Source organism: Nyctereutes procyonoides, unplaced genomic scaffold (genome assembly GCF_905146905.1).
Source record: "Nyctereutes procyonoides isolate TBG_1078 unplaced genomic scaffold, NYPRO_anot_genome, whole genome shotgun sequence".
Lineage (NCBI taxonomy): Eukaryota > Metazoa > Chordata > Mammalia > Carnivora > Canidae > Nyctereutes > Nyctereutes procyonoides.
The window spans coordinates 21734209-21760236 of record NW_026575126.1 but is presented as its reverse complement, the minus strand read 5'-3'; the positions used below and the strand labels follow the sequence as shown (position 1 = coordinate 21760236).

At 33.0% G+C, this 26028-nt stretch overlaps 1 protein-coding gene across 4 annotated transcripts in view; it reads right to left on the bottom strand.

The window, feature by feature from the left end:
- Positions 1-2429: 2429 nt before the first annotated feature.
- Positions 2430-26028, bottom strand: part of MTF2 (metal response element binding transcription factor 2) — a 55685-nt gene continuing 32086 nt past the window's right edge. For 3 of the 4 annotated variants that reach the window (XM_055340363.1, XM_055340365.1, XM_055340366.1), the window contains 12 exons: positions 25798-25893; positions 25461-25561; positions 24927-25075; positions 22495-22590; positions 21493-21561; positions 20543-20666; positions 14101-14168; positions 12385-12555; positions 8419-8524; positions 8244-8296; positions 8028-8132; positions 2430-5818 (listed from right to left, as the gene is read on the bottom strand). In XM_055340363.1, the coding sequence (XP_055196338.1) occupies positions 5461-5818; positions 8028-8132; positions 8244-8296; positions 8419-8524; positions 12385-12555; positions 14101-14168; positions 20543-20666; positions 21493-21561; positions 22495-22590; positions 24927-25075; positions 25461-25561; positions 25798-25893 (1496 nt within the window). In that variant the 3' untranslated portion in view covers positions 2430-5460. The remainder of the gene's footprint in view (positions 5819-8027; positions 8133-8243; positions 8297-8418; positions 8525-12384; positions 12556-14100; positions 14169-20542; positions 20667-21492; positions 21562-22494; positions 22591-24926; positions 25076-25460; positions 25562-25797; positions 25894-26028) is intronic. The other variant, XM_055340364.1, reaches the window with a different exon arrangement.

The following is a 26028-nucleotide window of genomic DNA, read 5'->3' as shown; positions in this document are numbered from 1 at the left end:
TTAATGTTCACAATGTCTCAGTAATTAGGAAAAAGATTAACATGCTAAAGACAGTGTTTTAAAAACATCAAGTACTTAATACATTCTAGGAAAATCTTCAATGAAGTGGCATTTTAAATATTTCTGGTCTCATTTAATGGCTTAAAAGTTCTTAAAGAACAAACTATGATTTATGAGGAGGATCAAGAATGAGTTTCTAGCGACATATTTCACTGGAAATTTTACACCCAAAGATAAAAATAACATAGAAAAGTCTCAAATACCAGGTTATGCAAAATTATAATACAAAGGAAAAGCCAGACCTGTTATAGATCCACTCTAGGATTCTGGAAGAGATTTGGTAATAAAAGAATATAGGAATCAAACTGTGGTTCCACAAATCTTAGATGAGCTAATAGGTTTTCCCTTCCAAAACCTTCTCCAATGTGCATCATCTCCTTAAACTTCTCCAGAAAAAGTTTAACTTCACAGATATCTAAGCAAGCTTTATATACTTTGCAAAGGGGGCTCAAATTTTCAAAAATCTTGTCTCAAATTCTATATAGGCAAAATCTCCTTACTTCCACTAACAAAGTCAAAGATAAAATACATAAGAGGTCAATTACCAGCCAAAACAATACTAATTGTAACCCTTCACTAAGCATATATGTAGTATTTATACCAGATGCTATTGACATTTAACTTAAATTTATAACCTCATTTTGAGTTATTTATTTACTCATATAAATTGTTATATATCTACAACTACATATGCATAATTTATAGAAACACTATAATAGTAATATAATTAGATTTTTTAAATAAATTTATTTTTTATTGGTGTTCAATTTGTCAACATATAGAATAACACCCAGTGCTCATCCCATCACGTGCCCACCAAATTTTAAAAAGACATTCAAAACATTTGAAAAGCTTGATTTTTTTTAAGATTTTATTTTAAAGCTTGATTTCTTTTTTTTTTTTTTAAAGATTTTAAATTTATTTATTCATGAGAGATGCAGAGAGGGAAGCAGAGACACAGGCAGAGGGAGAAGCAGGCTCCATGCACCAGAAGCCAGACGTGGGACTCGATCCCGGGTCTCCAGGATCGTGCCCTGGGACAAAGGCAGGCGCCAAACCGCTGCGCCACCCAGGGATCCCTAAAGCTTGATTTCTTAAAAGAATTGTTTTTGGTGGGCTATGAAAAACTTACTTTTAATTAGCTGCTAAATATTCATTCAGATATTGTCAACAGTTTTTTCTTTTAAGCACTTGACATAATTAATGATGGGTTGAATAAACTTGGTAGAACTCCGTAACAAAAGTAAACTAGTTTTATTTAATCCCCAAGTCTAGGCCACACACAAAGCACTAAGGATCAAACATAAAATATCCACAAGGGAATCTGCAGACACTAATAGGCACATGGAGATTACCTCTCACACTATGCCTTCAATATTGAATAGAGCCCTCCAAAAGCATTTATCTGCCATATTTCTGTAGCACCGATCTTGCATATATTTTGTTTCATGAACTCAATGGCAGCGCTATCCCTATGATACTCAAGAAAATTCAATGAAAGTAATTAAATATTAAGGAATAAGATTTTTATTGGGTAAAGTTGAGCTCTGGAGGGCCACAAACCATTATCTAAGACTTTTTCTGACCCCTATGAACCAATCTGTGTCTCTTTTGAGACTGTATCACCCTTACTGTGCATGCATGGGAAGAAAAAGAGAAAAAATTGATTATCTTCTGGTAAATCCAAGAACAAAATATTAGACTAATGATTTTGAACAAGGTATATTTTTGTTTCATCCAATAAGTACGTTTTATCATCTATGAAGGTTTTGTTCATTTGTTGCTTAAATCCAGTAGAATTTTCTTGAATAAGATATCACATTCCTTGAAGGTGCTGCAAAAGTAAGGAATTATTATTACTAAGCATTCAGTTTCAATGCTCATCATCTCTAACAGAGAAAATAGCAAACGGAGCAAGCAAAGACTGACTGTGTTGGGCAGAAGTGAGGAAAGGAAGAAAAATAGAGTGAGCTAGTTAATTTGCAGTCTTATCCTAATTTTAAAAATAAAGACAATATAGTGTTTGATCTAGCTATTGCTCCAAGACATTTTAATATAACTTAAAAAGTACAAATATTGTATTTACTCCCATACTATTTGTTATTCAGAGAGCCAATCAGTTTGCTTTCATAGCTTCTCTCATCTCTAAATTTTTATCAGTTTGACATCTGGCTTCTTAACCACTACTAATTATAAAAGAATCCATTACCAGATAAAATTCTCACTTTACATTTAACTGTTAAGTTTTTATTTTCCTGAGGAAAGAAGTTGACTGATCAACTGCCACAGAAGAAATTAAAGGAGATGTTTGGGAGTGTATTATTTGTAGAAGTATTTAAATATAACTTAAAGACAAAAACTCTCCCACATTAAAAAGGGCATTCTTTTTACTATTTTCCAAAGGTGCATGGACATCTATCTTCCTTTGTCATCACATCCTCATTCAGACAACTCTAGAATTACATTATACAACAGTCTACTTTAACTATGTAAGTCAGACTATGCTCCAACCAAAACTTAATAGTACCTGATAGGAACTCAACCAAGTAGTCCAAAAGAATTCTACCCCCAACACTGATAACAGTAATCTTCTGAATATATACACAATAGAAACCAAACATGTACAATTGGACGTAACTTGTAAAATATAAGGAGAGAGGTACCCTCACTCACACATCAGTGAACATTTAGTTGTTAAACATTTAGTAACAAAAGATGACTAGCAAGATCTGACTTCATCACTCCTACATTAGAATTTATAGAATAACTCTTGATAAGCTCACATTCTGATCTAGTCAGATCACGTAAGAATCCATACTTCTCATTTTATAATCAGGATATTTATAAAAATGCATTTGTTTTGAATAAAAATGTAATTAAAACCAGTAAGGCATACTATTTTTACATCTTTTCTTTCTATAGTCTAGGGGCAAAGCTTTTTAGGAAAAAACAAAACAAAACCAAAATCCTTTGATGTGAACCTGACACCTTCTATATAAGCAAAAAGAAAAAAAAGTCGAAAGTCTGAATTTTTTTGAATTTTGGGGACAATGTAGATAGGGGGAGATATATTGTCTTTCAAGTAGGAAGTGTATAAACTGACTAAACGTAGTTTATTTTTTAAAGGATCATTTTAGATGAACATACAATAATTACTATTTAAGGGACAAGAGGAAAATGAAAGCCAAGTTTCATAACGATTAATTCAAGTGAACATATTTACAATGGAATTGGAAAATCCTCAGTTCCCTGGCTAGATAAAAGCAGTCATCTACTGCATCAGTGTGTATTTTCAAGCAAATACAGAAGCAAAACTCATTAGCTCTTTAAAAAATACACACATTTAATGTTGGTCTGTTTTAATTCTAAGTAAAGCAATTCCAAAAATACAAACTGAACATCAGAGCCATGTGGAACCACCATGATAAAATAAGACAGACATTCACAATAATTACGTCTAAAGACAGTTCAGCTTAATAAATCATCTTCCAAGTATACTAAAGAAAGAGTTACTAAAAATACTGCTGGTGTTCAGTTAGAATTAAAGGACTTTGGGGAAAATGAAATAATATGATACAGGTGGAGTGAATAAGGTTACACGGGATTTACATTTTCCATTACCCCTAGATATAAACAAACATTCAAAATCAACACAAACTCTGTGTGTTATTCAAAATATTGCAGCTGCAGGAAAGGCAACTTTAAATTAATAGCTAGGGGAAAATCAAGTTTTGGTGGAGGTAAACAGAAGTGACAGTTTTTAATTTGCACTTTTGTAAAGCTCATTTATACCTGGCCAACCAGGAACCAAATGCAGGACAACGAAGTTCTCTGCTTCTTTTGGCTATAATGTGATAAGAAAAGGTCATCTTTTGAAGATGTTTAAAGAAATAAAGCAACTTTCTTTATAAACAGTCAAATAATCAATCAATGGAATAAATAAGTACTAACCCACATTTTTACCGCTCTGTAACCACTACACTTTACATATTTTTCATTTTGGCGGCAAATTCCCCAATTTTTAGGCAAAATCCACCAATCACTTTTAAGAGTAAAATGAATAGCCACCAAAATAAGAATATTCTTCTGTTTACTCTTTGGCTAAAAAAGAAAACAAACAAACAAAACAAAACAAAAAGAAACAGAAGACAACTCTAACACTGGTGATAAAAGAAACTGTTTTTTTACATGTAAAATAAAGTTATCAATTTAAATCTTGGTACATTTTATAAAAACAAGAGGTAATGTTGTAATAAAACAGCAGTAGCCTTGTCAAGCAACATACTGTTTGTTAACCCTGTGCAATAAAATACTTTGTTCATACTACACTTATTCAACATGACTAACAGTTACTACAGACATTTCAGGAATCTTCACGGGACTCCTATAGACTTACTGTTAAAACTGAGAGACATTTACAATCATAATGTGCCATGAAAACTTGAAAACGTTACTTCTAGTAGGAAATAATGTTCATATTATTTGAATTGGTTTTAGGTACTGAACAGCTGAGTTACAAGGACTGAAACTGAAAAGCATTCTAAAAGCCCATGAACACTGTTGTTCACACCCTTCTTCAGAACACACTAAACTTTAAACTTGTTTGACACATTTCTCTTCATACATAGCAAGCAACAGCACCCAATAAAAGCCTGAGAAGAAATGCTGCTGTGTAAATACTGCAACTATTCCTGAAAAAAGAATTATGGGATATATACTCCAAAGCTGCCCATTCCCATAATTTGTATTGCATAGGTCACATAATCACACACATATATATACACCCTTGTGTATATATATGCACATGCAAAGAATATATTAAGACGACAATGAAGTCTAGTCACAGAGCAATTTACAGGCTCAATATATTTTTTACACTTTGCTTGAAAGAAAATTTCAATATTTTACAGTCTTTTAGTAGGCATTATATACACTGCACTTTATGAAATCTGAAAGGTATTGAAATAAATTTTTTCCAACATTTTGGTAACAAAACAGACAACGTTTCTCCAAATACTTGTGCTATCTATCTACATGATCTGTTTGATCTGATAACCACTAATCACAAAAACTGACTCAATGGAATAATTAGAAAAATTATCTAACACCATGCATGGATTTGAATCATTTTTAATATCCTATCCTAGAAACATTCTACAAATCTTAAGATTTAAAAAATTAAGTCTCTGTTCTGATTTTTAAAAGATATCTTTTTATGACAATATCCATAACATTGACAGGTACATGTTAAGGCTAGTATCATCTCCTTTTGTGAAATTTTTTGACTTTTTTTTTTTTTTATAAGAAAGATAGTAAAAGCCAGACTCCTTTATCCTTTAGGGCTTTGAACTGTACCTACAGAAAATGAGAGTGCAGTGAACATAATGTTCAGTCCTACAGTCAGGATGCAGTTGCTCCTTCCCATTCCACAAGATACTGCACCTTTCCATCAAGTGTCACCCGACGAGCCAATACTCGGTATTTTTCACCACATGCTATTCTACCTGCAGCACCAAAATAACTGGTAATGGAGTTTTTCAGATGATTGAGTTGCAACTCCTGATCTGCTAAGTTATTCAAAATCTCTGTGTTGAGTTCATCAAACTGGTAATCTTCTTTGCCTTCATCATCTTTTACAATTTCTGAGTTCTGAGTCTGGAGTGCTCTTCTTGGAAGACGACCCCTTCTCCTCCGTAAATGTGGTATTGCAGCAGGCCAAGATCTTCCTGTACGAGTTCTTTTTCTGGAGTCAGATAATCTATGGAACAACAGAGTCCTATAATTGTCTACTAAGTTTATAAAGCATCCTCTGACCAAACAGTACATTCTCAGATTTTTTTTCTATCACTCTAAGTATATATCCTTGCTGACATAAAAGTCAGCCAAACCAAAACAATACATGCTATTTTTATAAATGGATTATCACTCGCCTTCGTTAGATTCCATCACCTTCTTGGGGCTGACCTTTGAAGAGCTTTTCTTCCTTAACAATGTACTATTAAGCTTAAAAGAATCGGAGGAAGTTTTTAATTACGAGGCCAATGAGACAAATTCTTACCGAGAAGAGGCCCTATTGCATTATATATTGTCAACAGTCTTATCAATAAATAGAAGATAGTTCATTCACTCATTCAATACAGCAAATATTTAATAAGCACCTACTCCATACTCAACATTGTTCCCTGTGCTTAAAAAAATGGTAAAACTAGAATAAATGTTCTCTTTTTACCAGTTCTAGGCCTAGTGAAGTAATATAATAAACTGGAACAAGCATAAACTAGAAATCAGGGTACCCCTGAATCTAGCTCTGTGATACTGGCCAAATTCAAATATTCCTCTGTATTCTCTTCTGTGAAGAGATTAAGTGAAGGGGTTGAAATAGATCATCTTTCAGTCATTTTCAGCTCAGGAACTCAATGATTTTACAATCTTATAACAAGGGAAGCATATAGCATTACAGCTAAATTCAAAGGCTTTAACAGTAACACTGCTCAACTCAACACCCCAGCTCTGTTATGCTTGCTAATAAACATGCTAGTTTGGCGTATTTCTTAAAACTTAGTTTCAGTTTATCTTTAAAATGGGAATAATAGGGGATCCCTGGGTGGCGCAGCGGTTTAGCGCCTGCCTTTGGCCCAGGGTGCGATCCTGGAGACCCGGGATCGAATCCCACGTCGGGCTCCTGGTGCATGGAGCCTGCTTCTCCCTCTGCCTATGTCTCTGCCTCTCTCTCTCTCTCTCTCTCTCTGTGACTATCATAAATAAATAAAAATTTAAAAAAAAGAGTCTCTTATAAAAAAAAAAAATGGGAATAATAGGACTTACAATTCAACAGAATGTTTTATGAATTAAATAAGACAATATATGTATGAAGATCAGCACAATGCTTGGGTAAGAGGCCAAAAATAGTTCACCCTATTAATCATAATTCATTAAAAAATGAGTTACATTTTAAGCTTTTTAATACTCTGAATTTTGTATGATGTACATGAGCAGTTTTTCATTTGTGAACAAAAATTAAACTAAGGGAAATAGGGCAGCCTGGGTGGCTCAGCAGTTTAGTACTGCCTTCAGCCCAGGTCATGATCCTGGAGACCCAGGATCCAGTCCCATGTCGGGCTCCCCACAGGGAGCCTGCTTCTCCCTCTGCCTGTGTCTCTGCCTTCTCTCTCTCTCTCTCTCTCTCTCTCTGTGTCTCTCATGAATGGATAAATAAAATCTTGGAAGGAAAAAAAAAAAAAACCCTAAGGGAAATATAAAACTTGCAAACTCATAGCTCTGACCTCAAGAAACTCTCTCTTCATACCTGGTATTATCATGCTTTAGAAAGGTGTCCTTCTGAATGAATAGTCAGGTTAATTAAAATATTAGAGGAGAAGTCTGCTATTGACAGAAATCCTGAGTTTAAAATCCTTTTATTTTATTTTTTTTAAAGTATTTATTTTCTTTTAATTTTTTTAAAATTTATTTATTTATGATAGTCACAGAGAGAGAGAGAGAGGCAGAGACACAGGCAGAGGGAGAAGCAGGCTCCATGCACCGGGAGCCCGACATGGGATTCGATCCCGGGTCTCCAGGATCACACCCTGAGCCAAAGACAGGCGCCAAACCGCTGCGCCACCCAGGGATCCCTTAAAATCCTTTTAGTAACAAAAGGATTTACATGTCTGATTTAGATATTAAAAAAAAAAAAAAGTCTTTATGAGCAAGGCACACCTAAATATTATAAGCATAAAAAGGTCTCAAGTAAAATAACATAGCCTATAAACACCAGTATACCTCTTTTCTGTTCAAAAGGAAAATTTCCTGATAAATATTAACAACCTAAGGAATCTACATATGGATTGCTTCCCAAACGCTGAAAGCCATACTTAAATCACTTTAATTGCTAAAAATTTATTTAATCATTACAAGAAAAAAATTATCTAGAAGAAAATGAGTAAGGAGTATGAATATAAAATATCTACCCATAATGCCTGGAAATGCTAGACGAGGTAGTTTCTTTTGCACTGGAAGCACCCGTGAAATCCACATCTGAGGTATTGGATGAATGTGCAGTTCCCTCAGTTCTCCTGAGACAAAAGAATTTAAATGGTATAACGACTATATTACATAACAATAGAAATACTCATTTCCCCCCAAAAGAAAATTCCTAGGATAGGAGAAAATAACTTGCTATTTACCCTATAGAACAAGGTAAATCCAAGGTAGGATTCTCTGAAATTGATTCCTTATCCTGCAAAATAAAAAACGACATATTTAAAGCATTGTTCTAAAGTAAGTGGAAAAGATGCTCATTTCTCAGTTAACTTCAAGCATCCTTCCTCTCTGAGAACATATACCAACACGTCCTCTTACCAAAGGTGGCTCAGCAGTTTTCTGAATCATTTTTCTTGTATATGGGCCCGGTGGACGACCTACAGATTTTTTCTTTCCTTTTTTTTCTATTCCATTGCTTACTTCCCTGAAACATAAAACCATTAAGTATTTAATCTCTACATAAAGAAAACAAAAAGACAATAGATAATACACAGTGGCTTGGCTCTACTTACGTAATAATTAGGTTATACTTATTATATTTTTATATTAATGGTAATATAAAAACAAAGAAATTAAATGTAAGTTGAATCTATAAGCTTAGTCAAGGGCATAGATAATACATTCTAATTTAAATATACATTTCTTGATTTAAGAGATATTTACATAGAAAGGTTTAAGGAAAAAAGTGTTCTCTTTATAATTCTGAAAAATATATAGCACCTAAGAGTTAAAAAGCAAAAACAAAAACAAATAGACTACTTATATTGGATAGACGATTTCAAAACTCCCAGAAGTTCAATATTTAGTTTAGGTAGTTTTAGGTATTATGTGGGTACTTGGGAGATATTTCAAAATTTTACTACTAAAAGTTATTACAAATTTAATAGTTACCCACATGGAGCCAGGAAGTATAATTATTAAAAATATAATAGTTATAAACATAGGTTGCCTTTAGAAATGAATATATATTTATCCTTGAATTATGTTTATAAGAAGAGAATGAAGCCCAGGGTGGCAGTGTAGAGGAAGGAATTCTTCTTACAGGCAGGAAGTCATTCAAAAGGCACAATGTACAAAGATCTAAAAAACCATTTTTGAGACATAAAAGCAAGTATCCAAGCATCACGCAGGGGGGAGGAAAAACAATGGTCAAAGATTATCTCTAATTAATAGAAGGGAAGAAGAAAAAGGGTAAATACCAACATATAGAACATCTACTTAATTTATTCAACAAACATATCTACCATATAAAAGGGATATTAATATTAGATCATAGAAATATAAAGGTTTTTCCTGTGTAAAGGGGTTCAAAATATAGTCAGAAGTTAACAAGGATATATACAAGCAGGCTAATAAAAAGGGTTCAGTGCTGTAAGAAAATTACCCAGGAAAACTTAAATAAAAAAACATGGAAAAGGAGGAATAATAATATATAATAGGCTAAAAAGAGGTGAATGGAGAAAACCAGAAGACAACTACTCCAGGCACCCAACTAAAGTTGGGGAAGTACGAGGAAGGAGAAAGGCAACTAGAAAAACAAAGCATAACTAGAACTATAATCAAAAGTCTCAAGGATAAGGTAGATGGGGTATACATTTTGGTGGTGGTGGGGCGGGGGATCAACATTTATAGAGGACTCTGGGACTCAAGAAAGTACTCTCAGATTAAAAGGACCAATTCATAGTAGGATCCAGAAGGAATAGAGAAATGCCTTTAAAGAAAGTTGAACCATTTCCTGGTAGCATCAAATGAAAACCCGATAGCTAACCCATATGGAGTTATCTTATTAATATCATGATAGGAATGAGAAAATTTGCGTAAACTTTCTAATTCATAATATGGGCAACTGATAGCAAAGGACTGATGATAAAATCTGAAAGTGCTAGGAAAATTTTTTCCTTTAGGAAAAAAAAACTTGAAAGCAGTATCTACTTTATTACAAATTCAAATGGATATGAAACACTGTCAACCCTGTGTAATTAATTATCTTTTCTTACTCTCCAAGATGACTATCTCATACCTTTTATTTGCTCCTTAAATCTCTGCACAAACCTCTCAGCCATCTTTACAACTTATTATTTCACTTAGAAAACAGAAGCTACAATGCAATAATCTTAGTCATCTTCCAAATGTCAACTCTATAACAGAACTAGCATCTTTACCCATTTTCACCCAATTTGAACAAGAGTGTAAAAGTCCTTCAATCAAAGGCCATTCCCACATTTAAGTTTTAAATCCCTTTCCCTTTAGCTTCTCAAGGACTTTACAGTATCTTCAATTACCTTCCCACTCTCCTGTGCCAATCTCCTCTCCACTGTATCATTCCTACTAGCACATAAAAATAGGTTCCAATTAATTTTCCATCTATTAAAAAATCACTTGAGTACTTCCTTCTCCTCTTCAAACTTCCATTTGTCTACCTCTCTGCATAATAAAACTACTTCTGAGTGTTGGTGACAGATATCCTTTCCACTTTCTCCCTTCTCATTCAGAATTCTTCAGGATTATTTCCTATTTTCCCCTTTTCCTTTATTATCATCATTATTATTTTGAATCTGCCTATGTCCCTTTGTTGTAGATAAAGCCCAGTCTTGACATGTTAATTGAGCAATGCTGGATTCAATCACACTTCAACCACTTCAATCTGACTTCTATCCTTACCTCCAAAAAAAACAAAAAACAAAAAACAAAAAACCCTCCTGTTTCTGTCAAAGTCAGTAATAACAGAATGTTATTTTATGCAATAAACATTTTTCTCTCATCTTAAATCCACCTCTTAGCAGTATTCAATACTGTTTAATATGCTCATCTTCCTTGAAACACTCCCCTTCTCTTGGTTTTCAAGACACCAAACTTTCCTAACTTACTGATCCTCCTAACTTACTGATCATTCTTTTTTAGCCTCTTTCGTTTATTTTACCTCTTCCAAATCTCCAAATGATAACAGGGCATTATTCTCGGTCACAGTAGCCCCCCACTCTGACCCCGCTCTTGCTTCCTATGCAATTTCACTCATTTTCAAGGCCTTCTAAATCAGCTTCCAAATTTCTATCATGTGCCCTGATCTCTCCTGAGGCTCCTGGCTTTATACACCCAGTTGTCTGTACTTAACATCATCACTTACATATCCCTTATAAAAAATCCCAATCTCAATTGGTATGAGACAGAAGAATGCTTCACTCACCTTGCCAAAATCTGTTCTTGTAGGTCTTGATAACAGATATCACCACTGACCAGTTGCTCAAGCCAGAAATCTGGGCATTATATAACTTCATTCCTCCCTTTCTTTCATAAATTTAATTCATTAGCAAAGGCAATAAATTCTGTCTTCAAAAGAGGTCTTGGATCTATTTTCTCTCCATTTGATACCACCTACCGGGGCAATCTCTCACCTGGACAACAAGCATTTTTTCTTGCTTCTATTCTTAAACTCTATACCTATCCATTCTCCAAATAGCATACAAGGAGTATTTTTAAAGGATAATTCAATCTGCTTATATCTTTAAATAGCTCTCCATTACACTTAAAAAACAACCAAAACTCCTTAGAAGACTTACAGAACTCTATATGATCAGGCCCCACCCAAACTTTCCAACACCTGATGCTATTCTCTAGCCTTCATTCATACCTAAATAGTCTGTGATTTCCTAGAACCTGCCTTATAGCCTTCATACTTATATTTCCACCACCTGCAGTATTCTTCTTTTGTTCTTCACACTGTTAGGTTAGTCTCATTCTTGGTGTTTCAGCTTAAATATCATCTTAAATATTAAGGCATTCCTTAAGCCTTCTTCTTAATAGACTGTTTCACCCTCTATCCATCCCAGTACAATCTAAAACCATATGCTATGTTCTAGATGGCACTGGCATGATCTGTATTTTGTCACTTTTCCCCATTATACTGTAAACCCCATCAGGACAGAAAGAAAGTCTGTCTTGTTGTTATTACATCCACAGCACTTCGATACTAAGGTGCTTGAAATATGGAATGAATAAATGGATGAATGAATGAATGAGAAATGAGCAAACAAATGAATATGCCAGTACTTAAACTGTCTGCTAACAAAATCAATAGGGCTTATTCCTGGAAAGTCTAAGATCTAAAATAAATAAATAAACATCTAATTTAACTCTTTGTACCTTGTCTAAGCAAGAAATTATAAACAGGAAAACAAATCAAGGTAACTACCACTTGTACTTTCAAATATACTAGTAAGACTAAATAATACATTTTTAGTTACAAATAATCTAAAGAGAAAAACTAAGCCACAGATCAACTTTTACCTTGAATCAGATATAGGTTTGGATGCCTTTCTGCCTTTAATTTTAAATTCATGGGATGTTCCTTCAGGTTCTTTCTCTGCTTTGAAAGCCACATTTGGTGGCACAGGAGGAACACGAATTCGCAACCCAAACAAATGCTTCTTCTTCTTTATTTCTTTCCCAGACATAAACCTAAATTTTTAAAAAAATTAACTAAAAATTTAAAAACTGAACACATATACATGGCAGACCCTAACTCATAACTTTCAGATATAAAGCCTTTACACATGAAAGTCCACCCAATACTACACAACTCACTCTTTCCCTTTGCTTTCCTTGATTCTTATCTGCTCCAGAGCCAAATCCACAGTATATAAGGAGGGAGGGATAGTATCAGAAGGAAGGGAGAAGAGTACATGTCCACTTCCCTTTTTAAAATGTGGCATCTGACTTCTTAAAGGAAGAAGAGTAGAGTAGTGTCTTTTTAGTCCTAACATGTGTTTTCCCATATTTTGGTGTCATCTATTTAAAAGATGTCCAAAAAGATTTAGGAAAAGAAGAATTATATTTCAGGGTGGATCTGTCAGATCCACTGGCCAGAAGGTAACAAGTGTTATTAGCACTGGTAAAGAGGACCCAGTATGAGAGGTCCAAAAAAATAAAAAGAGTATCTAGTGTATCAGATCTAGAACTGGAAATAACCTGGAGCAGAGAAAGGTTATTTCAGTGTGGGGTTAGATCTCTGAAAAATGTGCCCCATAATTCTTTCCCAAAGTCCTCAGGCTCCTTTTTCCAAAACATCCCCACCTACCTTAATTCTACTGGACCCTGCCTAGCCTCAGGAACCACTACACCAAATGGTTGGAATGTTCTTCCACTGCTATGCAGGTTTGAGAAAGGGGAGCTCTCGTTTCTATCAGAATAGCAACAAATGTATTATCTGGTACCCTAGATTGGATTACAGAATTCACATCCCATAAAGTATTTTTACCAGCACAGTAACTGCTCAAGCACTTTATGGCTTTTTGAACTGGCCTAAAGATCAGCTACTAGTAATTATGACATTTTTAAGGAGAAAACGCCGTCAAGTTCAAAAAAAGCAACTTGCTACAAACAAGTATTTTATAAAATAGCTCAATGATTGGTTAGAGCCAGCATATACACTTACAAAATTATTTCTATTGAAATTTTTAAATATTTTAAAGAAACGTAGATATGCTTTTGCCTTTTTTTTTAAAAAAAAACGGAAAGCCCTATGGAAGAATATATTAAACAATAATCAATTATCAAAAACTTAGTACTAATACTACTTCTCTGTAACTGATGACAATAACGAATCTTAAAACCATAGAAAATCTCAATCATTTTAAAACCAATATTCTCTATAATACTTTCCACTGTTGTTTGCATTTTCCCACCAGCTAAGACTTTATTTTCAGAATACTGTATTATAAAAACAAGTCATTACTGAACATGTTTTTCAACTGAACAGGCCAAATTCCCCTGAGATATTGATATGCCTGCCTCCCATCCACCAGTCCCAGAGGAATGCTCTTCCCTTCTCCAACCCTTGAGAATCACTGCTTTACCTCTGACTGAAAAAGAATAGGACATTAAAAAGCTTTAATGGTTTGTACTAGTTCTAAACACCAATCCCAAAATTCTTAAACAATGCCATTATTCCTTATACTTACTAAATGTCTCCCTCATAGGGATACATAAAATAAATCAACTTACATGGTCTTGTAATCATTTAATGCCTCCAGAACATGCTCATATCTTTCAGATTTTGGTGTGTCTGCCAGCTGTGAAGTATCAAGAAACAATTTAACGCACTATAATTTCATCAATTAGTAATATACAGGTGCTAGACAGAGGCAATGTGATGCAGAAGAAAAGTGTACTGACTGGTAAGTCAGAAGATCTAAGTTCTAATTCCACGTCTTCATTGACTAGCTGTATGATCTAAGGCCATTTAACCTCTTAAGACTTGTGTTTTTATCTAGAAAAAGGGAGTAAAAATCTTTCTCTAATTACCTTACTAGTAATTATATGAATCAAATGATATGTCTGAAAGAACTGTAAAATGCAAAACACTACAAAAATGGGATTTTATTAAATTTATTTTAATTCTATAATCTGAGGAAATAATACATTAGAATGACTTTAATATCAACCATATATAGGTTCTAATAGATATTCTAATCGATACTAATAAGTGACAGTATAAAATGTAATGAGAAACATAAAATTTTACTTCCCGATACTTGTAATATTAGCAGAACCCAATAATCTCTATAACATTGAATAATTCTGTGAAACTCAGGGGGGAGGGGGTTATTTCATAAAAGTTATAGACTTTCGCCAGCCCTAAAATTCAAAATGTCTCAGTAATTTCTTATCACAAATCATTTTGAAAACTATCCAATTCTAGAAAATATTATTTTGTTTCAAAAGGGCTTCCTTAAGAGTCATTTCTGCCTCTTCCAAGTTTAAAGACCTAATAGCAAAAATTATAAATTATAAAAGGAACATTTTCAACTCAAGCCACAAAAGCTTTTTTAAAAAAATCCAGAATATTACAATTGATTTTCAAGTGTACCACCAGTATACTCTTTACCAATTTAAATTTCCAACCCTCAGAACTGCTTCAGGTAAAAAGATCGAACATATCTGCCAAATAGAATGTTGGAGGTAGAAGAGACTTATAGAGCCATCTACTTCAATTCTCTTTATTTTACAGATTAGTTAACAGATATAAACGTTAATAAATAAAGTGCTCAAATTCACATAGCTGATTAGTGAGAGAGCTAGAATCTGAACACAGGTGATGATAAGTCCTTTCATTCAACATTCACTAAGAGCCCATACTGTGCTAATGTGTTGGGTGCTTTTAGAAAAAAGAAAGAAATGGGACAGTTTTGTGCTCATGCCTCTAAACCATACCATTTCCTCTTAATTTCTGTAGTGTTCAATGACAGAAAATTTTTATTAAAGAAGAATTAACAGAATCAGACCTTAAAGCTTGAAAGACACTCTAGATGTCCATCTAATTCAAAGTTCCAACAATATTGCAATCCCTTTTAATATATAGTACAGATAGTCATTCAACCTTGGTTTAAATATTACCAATGATGAAAGCTGATGAGGTACCCACTGAGGAAGCCCAATCCGTAGGTGGACAAAACCTTTCTTCCTGGAACTCTTCTATTCCCTCTTTGACAAGACAGTTCTTCAAATATCTGACAGCAGCTATCATGTCTAAGTATAGGATATGTCTAAGTTTAAAATTTTTAGCAGCCACATTACATGATTACTTCATATTAAGCTTTGGCTAACTAATTCCAGCTCTTCCTCATCCCTCACCTCCCCATCTCAACTCAAAAATCTTATCAGATAAACTGATCAAATCAAGTATTCGCTCTCATACATTGCTTCTTCTGAACTGGTTGGTTGTATATTTAAGTCTAAAAGCAGAACTTTATAACTGTTGTTAATCTGATTTGGTTTTCAGGTCAGTGTTTGAGATAATCTTCTCTCTAGATTCTCTCATTCTTCTTGAATTAGGGGTAGACACAAAGACAGAACTCTGTGGAGTTCCAGGAGACTCCAGGAGACTCTCCGTCAAGGTTATTTCCAAGACACTGACTGCTTTTGTTTCTATTATTCAATTGGCTACATATCCATTTAATTTCTACTTTTAAACTTAACCAGTTCAAATTTGAGTATCTAATGTGAAATTCAGTTATACTATGTCTATACTACACTCATAGCATTTGACATACCAGTGTGGCTAACCATATCAAAAAAAAAACCTAGTGTATTTAATATGATTTATTCTGATAGTGTTTTTCCTTATTGCTTTTTAAATCTTCACAAACCACATCTGAAAAATGTGCTCTACAATTTCTGACAACGAAACTAACTTCTCAAATCTACTCTTTTGCTTTTTGAAAAGTACAATGAACTCTTTTTCTGGTACTTCCTCTCTATGGTTCTCAGAAATTTTACCTGTAAGTTCCTTTGGCACTCCAAAACTCTTTTGTATAGAAGTATTAATTTCAACTGGCATTATGGGGCCAAGGATCTCCTTTCTGTATTTTGAAGACTCTAAGTACAGATATTATAGTTTAAATCAAATAACCTGTACTAAAAGAGTATCATGTTGTATGTCGACCACCTGACCATGAGATTTATAATTTATACTGCAGACATAATAACCATTTTTGTTCCTCCCATCACAGACATTAATCTCACACTAAGCTTTTACTTTCAGGGTTGTAAATTCTATATAGACAAAAATGCTATTCAGTATAGTTAAAACTCTTCCTGTCAATAAAATATACCTTTAAATCACCAAGTTTGAATTCCATGCTGCCAAGGCTTAAGTATGCAAAAACAGATGAAGTCATCTGTTTGCCAACCTATATGCTGCATATTAATATGAAACACTCAAAGTCTCAAGTATTATTAATACACACCTCTATTACGCATTTTTTCTCTAGCCAAAACATCATTTCTGCTATAGTATTTCATTTAAGTTTTATCAATGCCTTTCTCCCTTACATCCTTCAAAAGGTAGCAATACACTACTCTGCTATGAATCTTTGAGGTTTAAAATTTAAGATTACCGTTAACAGAAAAGGAGGCTCCCCTTACAGAATTAGGATTTCAGATCACGTTAGGAATTAAGGACAAATGTTAATAAGCAGATTCCAAAGTATGAATATCTCATTTTAAACTCCTAAAAGCAATTTGGTACAACTGTTAATTTCTCAATCTAAATAAAAACCTTAAGCAACATTTATTTGGGATCTCAAATGTTGTATTACATACTTTTACTATCTCCAAGAAAATATTACAAAACAATAGTTTCTCAAATAGCTACAGTCTATACAAGGCATCAGGTTACAAAGATGTAAAAGAAAACAAAAATCACATAAGGAAACATGATATAGAACTATCATTATATTCCAATATGTCCTAAAAATTTCAGCTTCTCTTCACAATCTCAAAATAGCCAACTAAGAAAAAAAGTTATACATAAATGTTAAATTTGCCTTTCAGTATGAAAGGATATACTCTCCAAAAAGTTTAATATTTTTGAAACTTCTTTTGTTATAATAGAAGTCATAGTATTTTCTCTTACCAAAAACAAAGCACAAAACACTAACTGGATACTACTGATTCAATTAAAATTGCTCCAACTAACTAGAAATAGAAAAAAATATTTATGAAGCTTCCAAAATAACATAGTTACCATTAAATTTCGACCAGCTCAAATTAAGTCCTAATTCAGCTCAGAAATGATAAATATAAGTGCCTCCCTATCACTAGTGTGTCCACATGTATTCTTAACCAAAATGCCATAAAAATTTCAATCAACTTCTCAAGTCATCCTTTACCCACATGGGGGAAGAAACTCCACATTTAAGAGAGAGCAAAATCATAACTATTTTTCTGCATTGTTTCATCTTTGAAGAGAAACTTCTAGAGCAAGTGTCTATATCATACAATCTATGTATATAAAGTAAGAACTAATGGTCAAAATGACACTCAAGTACTCATTTAACCAACAATATACTTAACATACAGTATTTCCCATGTTTTAAAGTAATTAAAGGTACTTTATAAAAAGATTTTTAACATAAAAAGATTTTTGAACAAAAAGTTTTATAAACCTAAGTCTGGACTAGCGACAAAACTCAATTTGCAATTCAATTTCAGTTAACCAAAGACATACTATTTTAATAATCTAGAATAATCCATTATTTGTATTACCTTTGATTCTATTATCACAAACATTTAAAAGTAAGCTAAATGAAAATTACTGAATAAATGTTACAGGCTGGTATAAATTTTATGGTCTCATTATTAAAATCTCACTCTCAAAACCAATTATAATGACAATATAAAGATATAAAAGATTAATACAGAGGATTAAAAGCTAACTTCCATCTGTAAATATCTGAAGATGGAATGGCTAAGTTTGAACATTTTCTTTTTTTAATGCAGAGAAAAAGCAATCAGAAATGATTAGAAAATCATTTGTTCTGATAATAAAATTTTTTTTTTAGATTTTATTTATTTATTCATGAGACACACAGAGAGAGAGAGAGAGGCAGACACAAGCAGAGGGAGAAGCAGGCTCCATGCAGGGAGTCCAATGTGGGACTCGATCCTGGGACTGTGGGATCACGCCCTGAGCCAAAGGCAGGTGCTCAACTGCTGAGCCACCCAGTGTCCCTCTGATAATAAATTTGATGGCTCCAAAAAAATGGAAACACTCCTCAGAAAAGTAAAACTTCTCCATTGTAAAGTTTAAAAAGTATAATGTTCTTAATTTTTTAATTAAAAAAAAATCCCTATTAGCAATAAGAAATAGAAATTTATTTCTAGGACATTATTACATAAGCTAAAGAAAATGAAAATATATCTACTAGTGAATTTTTTCTGATGTACAGCCAGAACTGAGAATCCTGAGATTCATAACCTGAACTCCTTTCTTTGAAAGACTGATTTTTGTTTTCTATTTTCAGTCTCTTGAGTAAAATCTAAAAAGCATTTTTAATGAGATAGTATTTGAAATAAAATAACTTGAGTCTTTATATGTATGCCCACCATCTACATGAAGTAACTACAATAGAATTTAATGTGAACCATAAAATATACTAAGACTATAGATGTATCTGCATATGAAGTGCTAAAAGAACCATGGCAAGAAAGAAAGCATTTTTAAAAAGAATATATTAAAGCATTATATAATAAGATGACTATAATGAACACTACAGTTACTAGTGCCTTATATTTACTTTTTTCTATTACTAATCGTTTGTTAAAATTTATCAATTTTGTTAGTCACTTGTTCTCTCAAATTTCATCCAAAAAAAGCATGTAACAGAAAAGAATGTTCTATTTCTAACTTATAACACTCAAAACATCTTAACTCAATTAATTTTAATATCTTTGATTTTAAAAATCTAAGTATTCTACAAGTGTTTGATTTATATTTTATGTAGCTGATCTACCGCCAACTTTTAAATGTGCATTATTTGCTCTCCCTGATGCCCTGTAAACCCCTGATATCCTATTTGACAAGAACTTTTTATAAACTGTCCCATGTCTAAAAGCTACAAAAAAACAGAAATTCCTCCTAAATTTCACATTAGTTTATACCTCAAAAAGTAATGTGACTAAAATTCACACATCTAATTCCACATACTATAAAACAAAATTTTTATTTAAGCTAAGAGTAGTTAGGGGCACCTGGGTGGCTCAGTCAAAACATATGACTCTTCATTTCAGCTCAGGTCATGATCTCAGGGTCGTGAGATGGAGCCCAAGCTGGCATTGGGCTCTACAGTAGGCATGGAACCTGCTAAAATTCTCTCTCTGCCCTCCTCCTACCCTTCCCCATCATTCCTACCCTCTCTAAAGGAAAAACAAAACATTAAGCTAAGAGTAGTTAATATCCATATTTTAATAATCCTAAAAATGCTAAAAACAAGGTAGCTATTAAAGTCACTTTCTGCTTTGTGCTCATCTATGGTTTCAAAATCTTCTTCAATGAATATGCATTAACTTTTATATTGCTTTTTCTAAAAGACTCTGTAAACCAACATGTGTGATTAGACTTTGCAAATGAAAAGCAAAATGAGATGTCAGAATGAGGGGGATAATTTCCAACTAGGATAGCTTCACTCCCTAACTCACTATTTTACACTATTACTGGGTCCTCCCATTCCTGGAAGTCAAAGATATACATACATATATAAGAGAGTACCAATAAGAGAGGAAAGTAGAGTATTGGTTACATCTCTTAAGCTTATAGAAACTTAGAAAAACAGGAGGAGGAACCAAATGCAAGATATACAATAATTAGGATTTCTCCCTCCCTTCTATCTTTAACCACAACAATTCTCATTTCAGAAAATGGAAGAATCAAGTAATTTTCTTCTTCCTTCTACATTTTTCTCTGAGTCAAGAAACAATAAATGGGAGGATAAGAGGACTAGTCCTGATATCCTCATCAATGTTACTTCACCCTGAACTAAAAATAAAATTCTACTTTAAATGTGTGACTTGTACATGTATCTTAGTTGCTTTTAATAGAAACAAAACAAAACAAAAAAGACATCAAACAGCTAATGAAGTTAACTTTAACTCTAAGACCACTTACCTCTCCAGGATGTAATCTATCCCAGTTTTCATTAATGTATGTCATAAGTTCAAGTTCAGAATCAAAGTATTTCTTCTTGTGAATAACACTTAGGTTGTAAAGGCATAGGTGTGCTATATCTACCCTGGAATCCAAAAATAATCACAATATACAAAAACAATGTTTTTGGGTTTTGTTAAGAAATCACATTTAAAAAAAATAAAAACAGCAATTAAAAAGTCCAAAGTGAAGTATTTAGGTAACCAAAAGGTCAACAGCATAAGTCATATTCACAATATAATAAAACATCACATGAAAATAACTGGAAAACATTAAATACACTCAGTAGTAAATATAAAGTAAAAAATATCTGAATAATTACTTCAAATACATTCAAAGAGGAAGTAACCAAATGAAAAAATAACTTAAAATAAAAAATTTTGTATTTCACTTACATATAAGCCTTACAACAGATCATACTTTAACACTTTATCTGATTCATGTGTTAAATCTTATCTTTTCCTAAAATACATTAAGCATTTAATAAAAATTCCTAAGTATTTACTATAAGCATTTTATCAGTAAATCTCCAAAATTCATCAAACTTCCCATACCCAAGAATTACACCAAAGCAGAAACTGGCATATTAGGTATAAGACCTCTCTCCTCTATTTTATGCTATTCTGAAGACCCAGAAGAATTAAAACCATGAATAAGAATTTAAGAATCTAAAAAATATGTAAAGCTGCATTTTATGCATTAGAAAATAACTGGCTTTATTACTTTAGCAAGATGACTAGATAATCTTTAGTGAAATGACATCAGATTTAAGGATAAATAAAAGAAATAAAGACAAGCATAAAGAAAAGTGATTTTTCATTTAAACCAAGTTACTGTATACAGAATGTTTCACCCTGTAGGTTTAAGAACATGGCCCTTTATTGCTCCTTAACATAAATGTCCATACTTACCACTGTAATGGTAGACGTTTGAGGTATTCTGGTCCAGAACTGCAGACAGAGCAAATAAACGTATAAAACCTAAGGAAAAAAGAAAAGCTGTATGTTGAATAATCAAGGGTATACATAAATTATCCAACAGTTAAAACTAATATTCAGCAGGTACATATCCTACAATAGTTGTGTGATACACAAAGCAAAGTATAATTTGAATTATGATATTGTGATTTAAAGTTTTCCAGTAACAACAGATGAAACAGTTCATAATGGGGGGGGGGCAAAGGCAGTATTTTTTACCCATCAGACATTCAGAGTTCACATACAGACTCATACACAGGTATAGTTTACTAATGGTTTGTGTGTACCGTGAATTGCAATAGCAGCCCCCATATACAATGTTATATTCAATGCTCTAAACAATCTGGTAAAATAAAAGGAGATAAGCTGATCTTCCTAAGTTCTGAAGGATAGTAAGCAGCATAAGCAGCATTTAAACCCAGATTTTTACACCACGTTCAGTGCCCTTTCATTTTTCTTCCTAGAGCCCTCTACTATTCCACTTTCTCCTAATCCAGAAAGTACAGTGGGTCTGCTTTTGTAAAATCTTTAGATCGAAGGTGTAAATTTTGTACCAAAATTCTGTGGCCTTTTCCAATTTTCTGTCATAGGATCCATTTGAGGTTCTTTAAAGGAAGGTACCAATGGGAATAGTTTAGAGCATTGTGGGGCAATAGGAATAAATATAATCACTGATCAAATACTTAAAATTGTTCTGGAATAACATCTAAAAGCACAAAAATTATTTGTATTTTAAAATTATGCATAATTCTAGTATATCATTCAGTATTTTCCCTCTAAGGTGACTCCTTAAAAAAAATTTAAAAAATAAGGTGACTCTGCAAATCACCACTGCAATGACATTTAGAAATCTGAAACTGCAAACATAACTACAGTATAAAAGCTAAAAAAAAAAATTTTTTAAGTCGATTGGTAAAGGTCAAGTACCCTTCTCACCTGTCTCCAAATAGCATTGGCTTTTGAAGGCATTGCACACAAGCCTCATGAAACCACTGCTTACATTTGCAGCATTGTAGCATCTTTAAATACCAGCTATAAGAAGAGAGTTAAGGTTAAAATTACTACCTTTGGAAATAAACTTTTAAAAACAAAACCAAACCAAAAGTTGCATTATAACAAAATAGTTCTGATTACACTATGACATTTTTGCTATAGTTAGCATTAAATTTTTTCTTTCCCAAAAAGGCTACTGATGAATGATTTCACCCCTCTTTTCTTATCCACGAAAATTTATATAAGCTCTTTAAAGATACATGTACTATTTCCAGTCAACAAATGCCTGGTTCCTACACTAGTAAAGAATCTCAAAAAACAACCTAGGATTTTTTTTCACATTAACTCTCTACACTGAATAAGGGAGATTAGTTTCAGAAGTTACTGATGTATGCAGCTATTTGCCCCATATACCAAATAGTCACAGGCAGCTTTGTTTCTTCAGTGTTTCCATTATTTTTGTCCATTATGATGAGAAGGAATGAGAATAGCAATTTAATAAATTTGGTTAACAAAATTGTAAGTCTAATCAAAAACTCTACCAAATGTAAAGGCTTTGTGGCAGGTTCTGTTCTTTTTCAGATAGCTGAACAAGCTAATAAAACCAAATCTCTAGCCTAAGGATATCGTCTATTTTCAGCTAGTGTATGGTTTTGATATACTGATATCTTTATTTGCCACCCAAATAATGCCTTTTCTTCCAATAATTATTTTGCTCAACAAGTGAGTACCCCATTAACTGTAAGCCATATGTACACAAAGACAAAAAGACTGATATTAAGTAAGGTTATTCATTCATCAAAAGACTAATAAATACTAATTATGTTCCAGGTACTTAGCTAGGTCCCTGCTAAAGTTATAGAGTGGCTAGCAATATTAAACACAGTTCATGTGGTCATGGTATTTAAAGAACAACAAATGATCCACCTCATAAAACGCCTATGACAACTTCCACCAATTTTGAGCAATACTTTAAACTAAATGGTAGGTGTAAACTGAGTAAAGGAAATGATCACTCTCTATCCTTATTCACTGTATCTCCTTTATAAGTGATTAAAGAAACTAGACAAATATTTCTTAAAAATCTGCACATGAAAAAAAAAATCTGCACATGACCAAAAACTAAGAATTGTTATAAAAATGTTAAATCAAAAAAACTCCATTAAGTACTAAAGATTAAGCAGAATGAAGACCTAAAAATTCATTCATCTATACATTCACTTATTCATGTTTCATCACTGAACAACGTATATCTCAGTCATGGTAAACTTTTAAAGACATTTTAAGTCCATGCATTTGAACACATGTTAATGACAATGACTATCCCAGCATTCTCCTAAACAGTACCCTTATCAGGCGCCTGGTTGGTTTAGTTTGTTAAGCATCTGACTTTGGCTCAGGACATCTCTAGGTTCTCAGACTGAGCCCTGCATCTGGGAAGGAAATGGGAAGTCTACTTGTTCCTCTCTCTCTGCCCCTCCTCACCCCTCATGCTCTCTCTGCCGCTCTCTCAAATAAATAAAATATTTTTAAAAAGTAATTAAATAAATGGCACCCTTGCCTTAAGAGAAACACTGAGTCTGGAAGGAAGAAAGACACAAAAATCCAATAATTACAATCTAAAGAGTGAAATATAAAATGATTCGCTAGCCATTTTTTTTAAATGTAGTACAAAAACATGATGTATGACTTGGCTTAATGAGATTATAAAAAATAATAATAATAAAGAATTAGAAGTATCAGTTGACCACCACAAACCCAAAATGAGCCAAAAAAATAAAATGTGACAATTCAAGAGAAATAATATATACAATCTTTCCTTAAACAACAGAAGTATACCGTTCTGAACTCTAACAGCTCAATTATATTCTAAGGCTATTCTTGGAAACACTGTATTTTCTAATCATAACACCGTATTTCAAGATTAACTTTCAAAAACTGGAGAGCAACAAAGACAGAGGTTAGATGTCATGTTGCAAAGAATGTTTGATCATAATGGAGATTTTAACCTGAGAAAAAAAACTATTGGTATGAATCATGAGAGTAGGAAATATGATTGCTCGATTGAAATATTTTAAGAGTTACCTCCTAAGAAAGATAAGATGTACCCATTTAGTTCCAAAGAGCAAAAGTAGGACCAGTGACCAGCAGTTAAAGATAAATTTCTAAACATTCTTAGACTAATTTATTTAGCTCATATTCCATGATAAAGATGACTATAACTATGGCCTCTAATTTTCTCCCCTACTTTTCTTAATTGATATTTTCATGCATTTACAATTCACTACCATTCTCACACCACAATCAATAACAAAAATAAAGAAGATAATATAAACAAAAATCACTTAAGGGGCATAAAATAACTATTTACTTACTCTCCAGGGCCTCCACAATAGCAATAACATTGCTGGACATTGGTTTTATGACCTGCATCCCATTCAAGGTCTGCCACACTATAGGGTAATGTCTGCTTCATGACTTGCAATGCTTTGGCATTTGGTCCTTTCTTAAGCGCACCACCCCTCTATATTAGAGGGAAAAAGTTATTTAAATGAATGAAGGATAAAATTTTAAATACAATTCTTTAACATAAAAATGCTTCTGAAACTTCCGAAGAAATTTCCATTCTAAATTTCTTACCATATCACAAACTGTTTGACTAATAATAATCTTTATTTTGTCTTTCAAATTAATTGCCCCAATTCCAAGACCACTCACTATCAGAAAATAAGTGCAAGGATAGCTGCAAGTCACTTAAGCATCATTAGTCAAACAATAAGCATCACCTCTTTCTACCCAGCATTGATTGCTCATTTCAGTCACATAAACTTTGAACGTACACAATCATTACGTTGAGAATGCCTTACAAATTCCATTTAGGGCTTTAGCCCAAAACACTTAAAAGATACCTTTGTTGTTGTTGCAAAAACACACTGTCGACAGAGCCATTTTTCATCTGAATCAATCACACTGGAATCAATATGAGGTGTGTGACACAACTGATGATATCCTTAATATCAAAAAAAGCATAAAGCAAATTCTATTTTATTAATAAATACTGCAACACAATTTCAAGAAGGCATTTCAGTACTCTTCGCCTATATTAACATATTTACAATTGATGAATAAATTTATGATAACAGCTTCAAATTATCAATGTAAAGTATTTTTAATCATTAATTTTCAACAGGAGCATTAAGTATGTAATACAGCTTTTCCACAAGATTAAAAGAAATAAAGGTTTACCTTGGCCACACTTATCACAAATAACCATTTCATTGGGAGCTTCTGAATACTCTTCTTGACATATTGTACAGACCATTTCCCCACTACCAGTGGCTCCTAAAATGTTGAAAATATATATTAAAAGACAGTCATAATATAGAAGTATCTTATATAACAAAGCTACTTTTTTGACTCAGTGGGTAGCCCACATTGGCAATATTTATTCACTAGATCATAATGATTTCTTCTCAA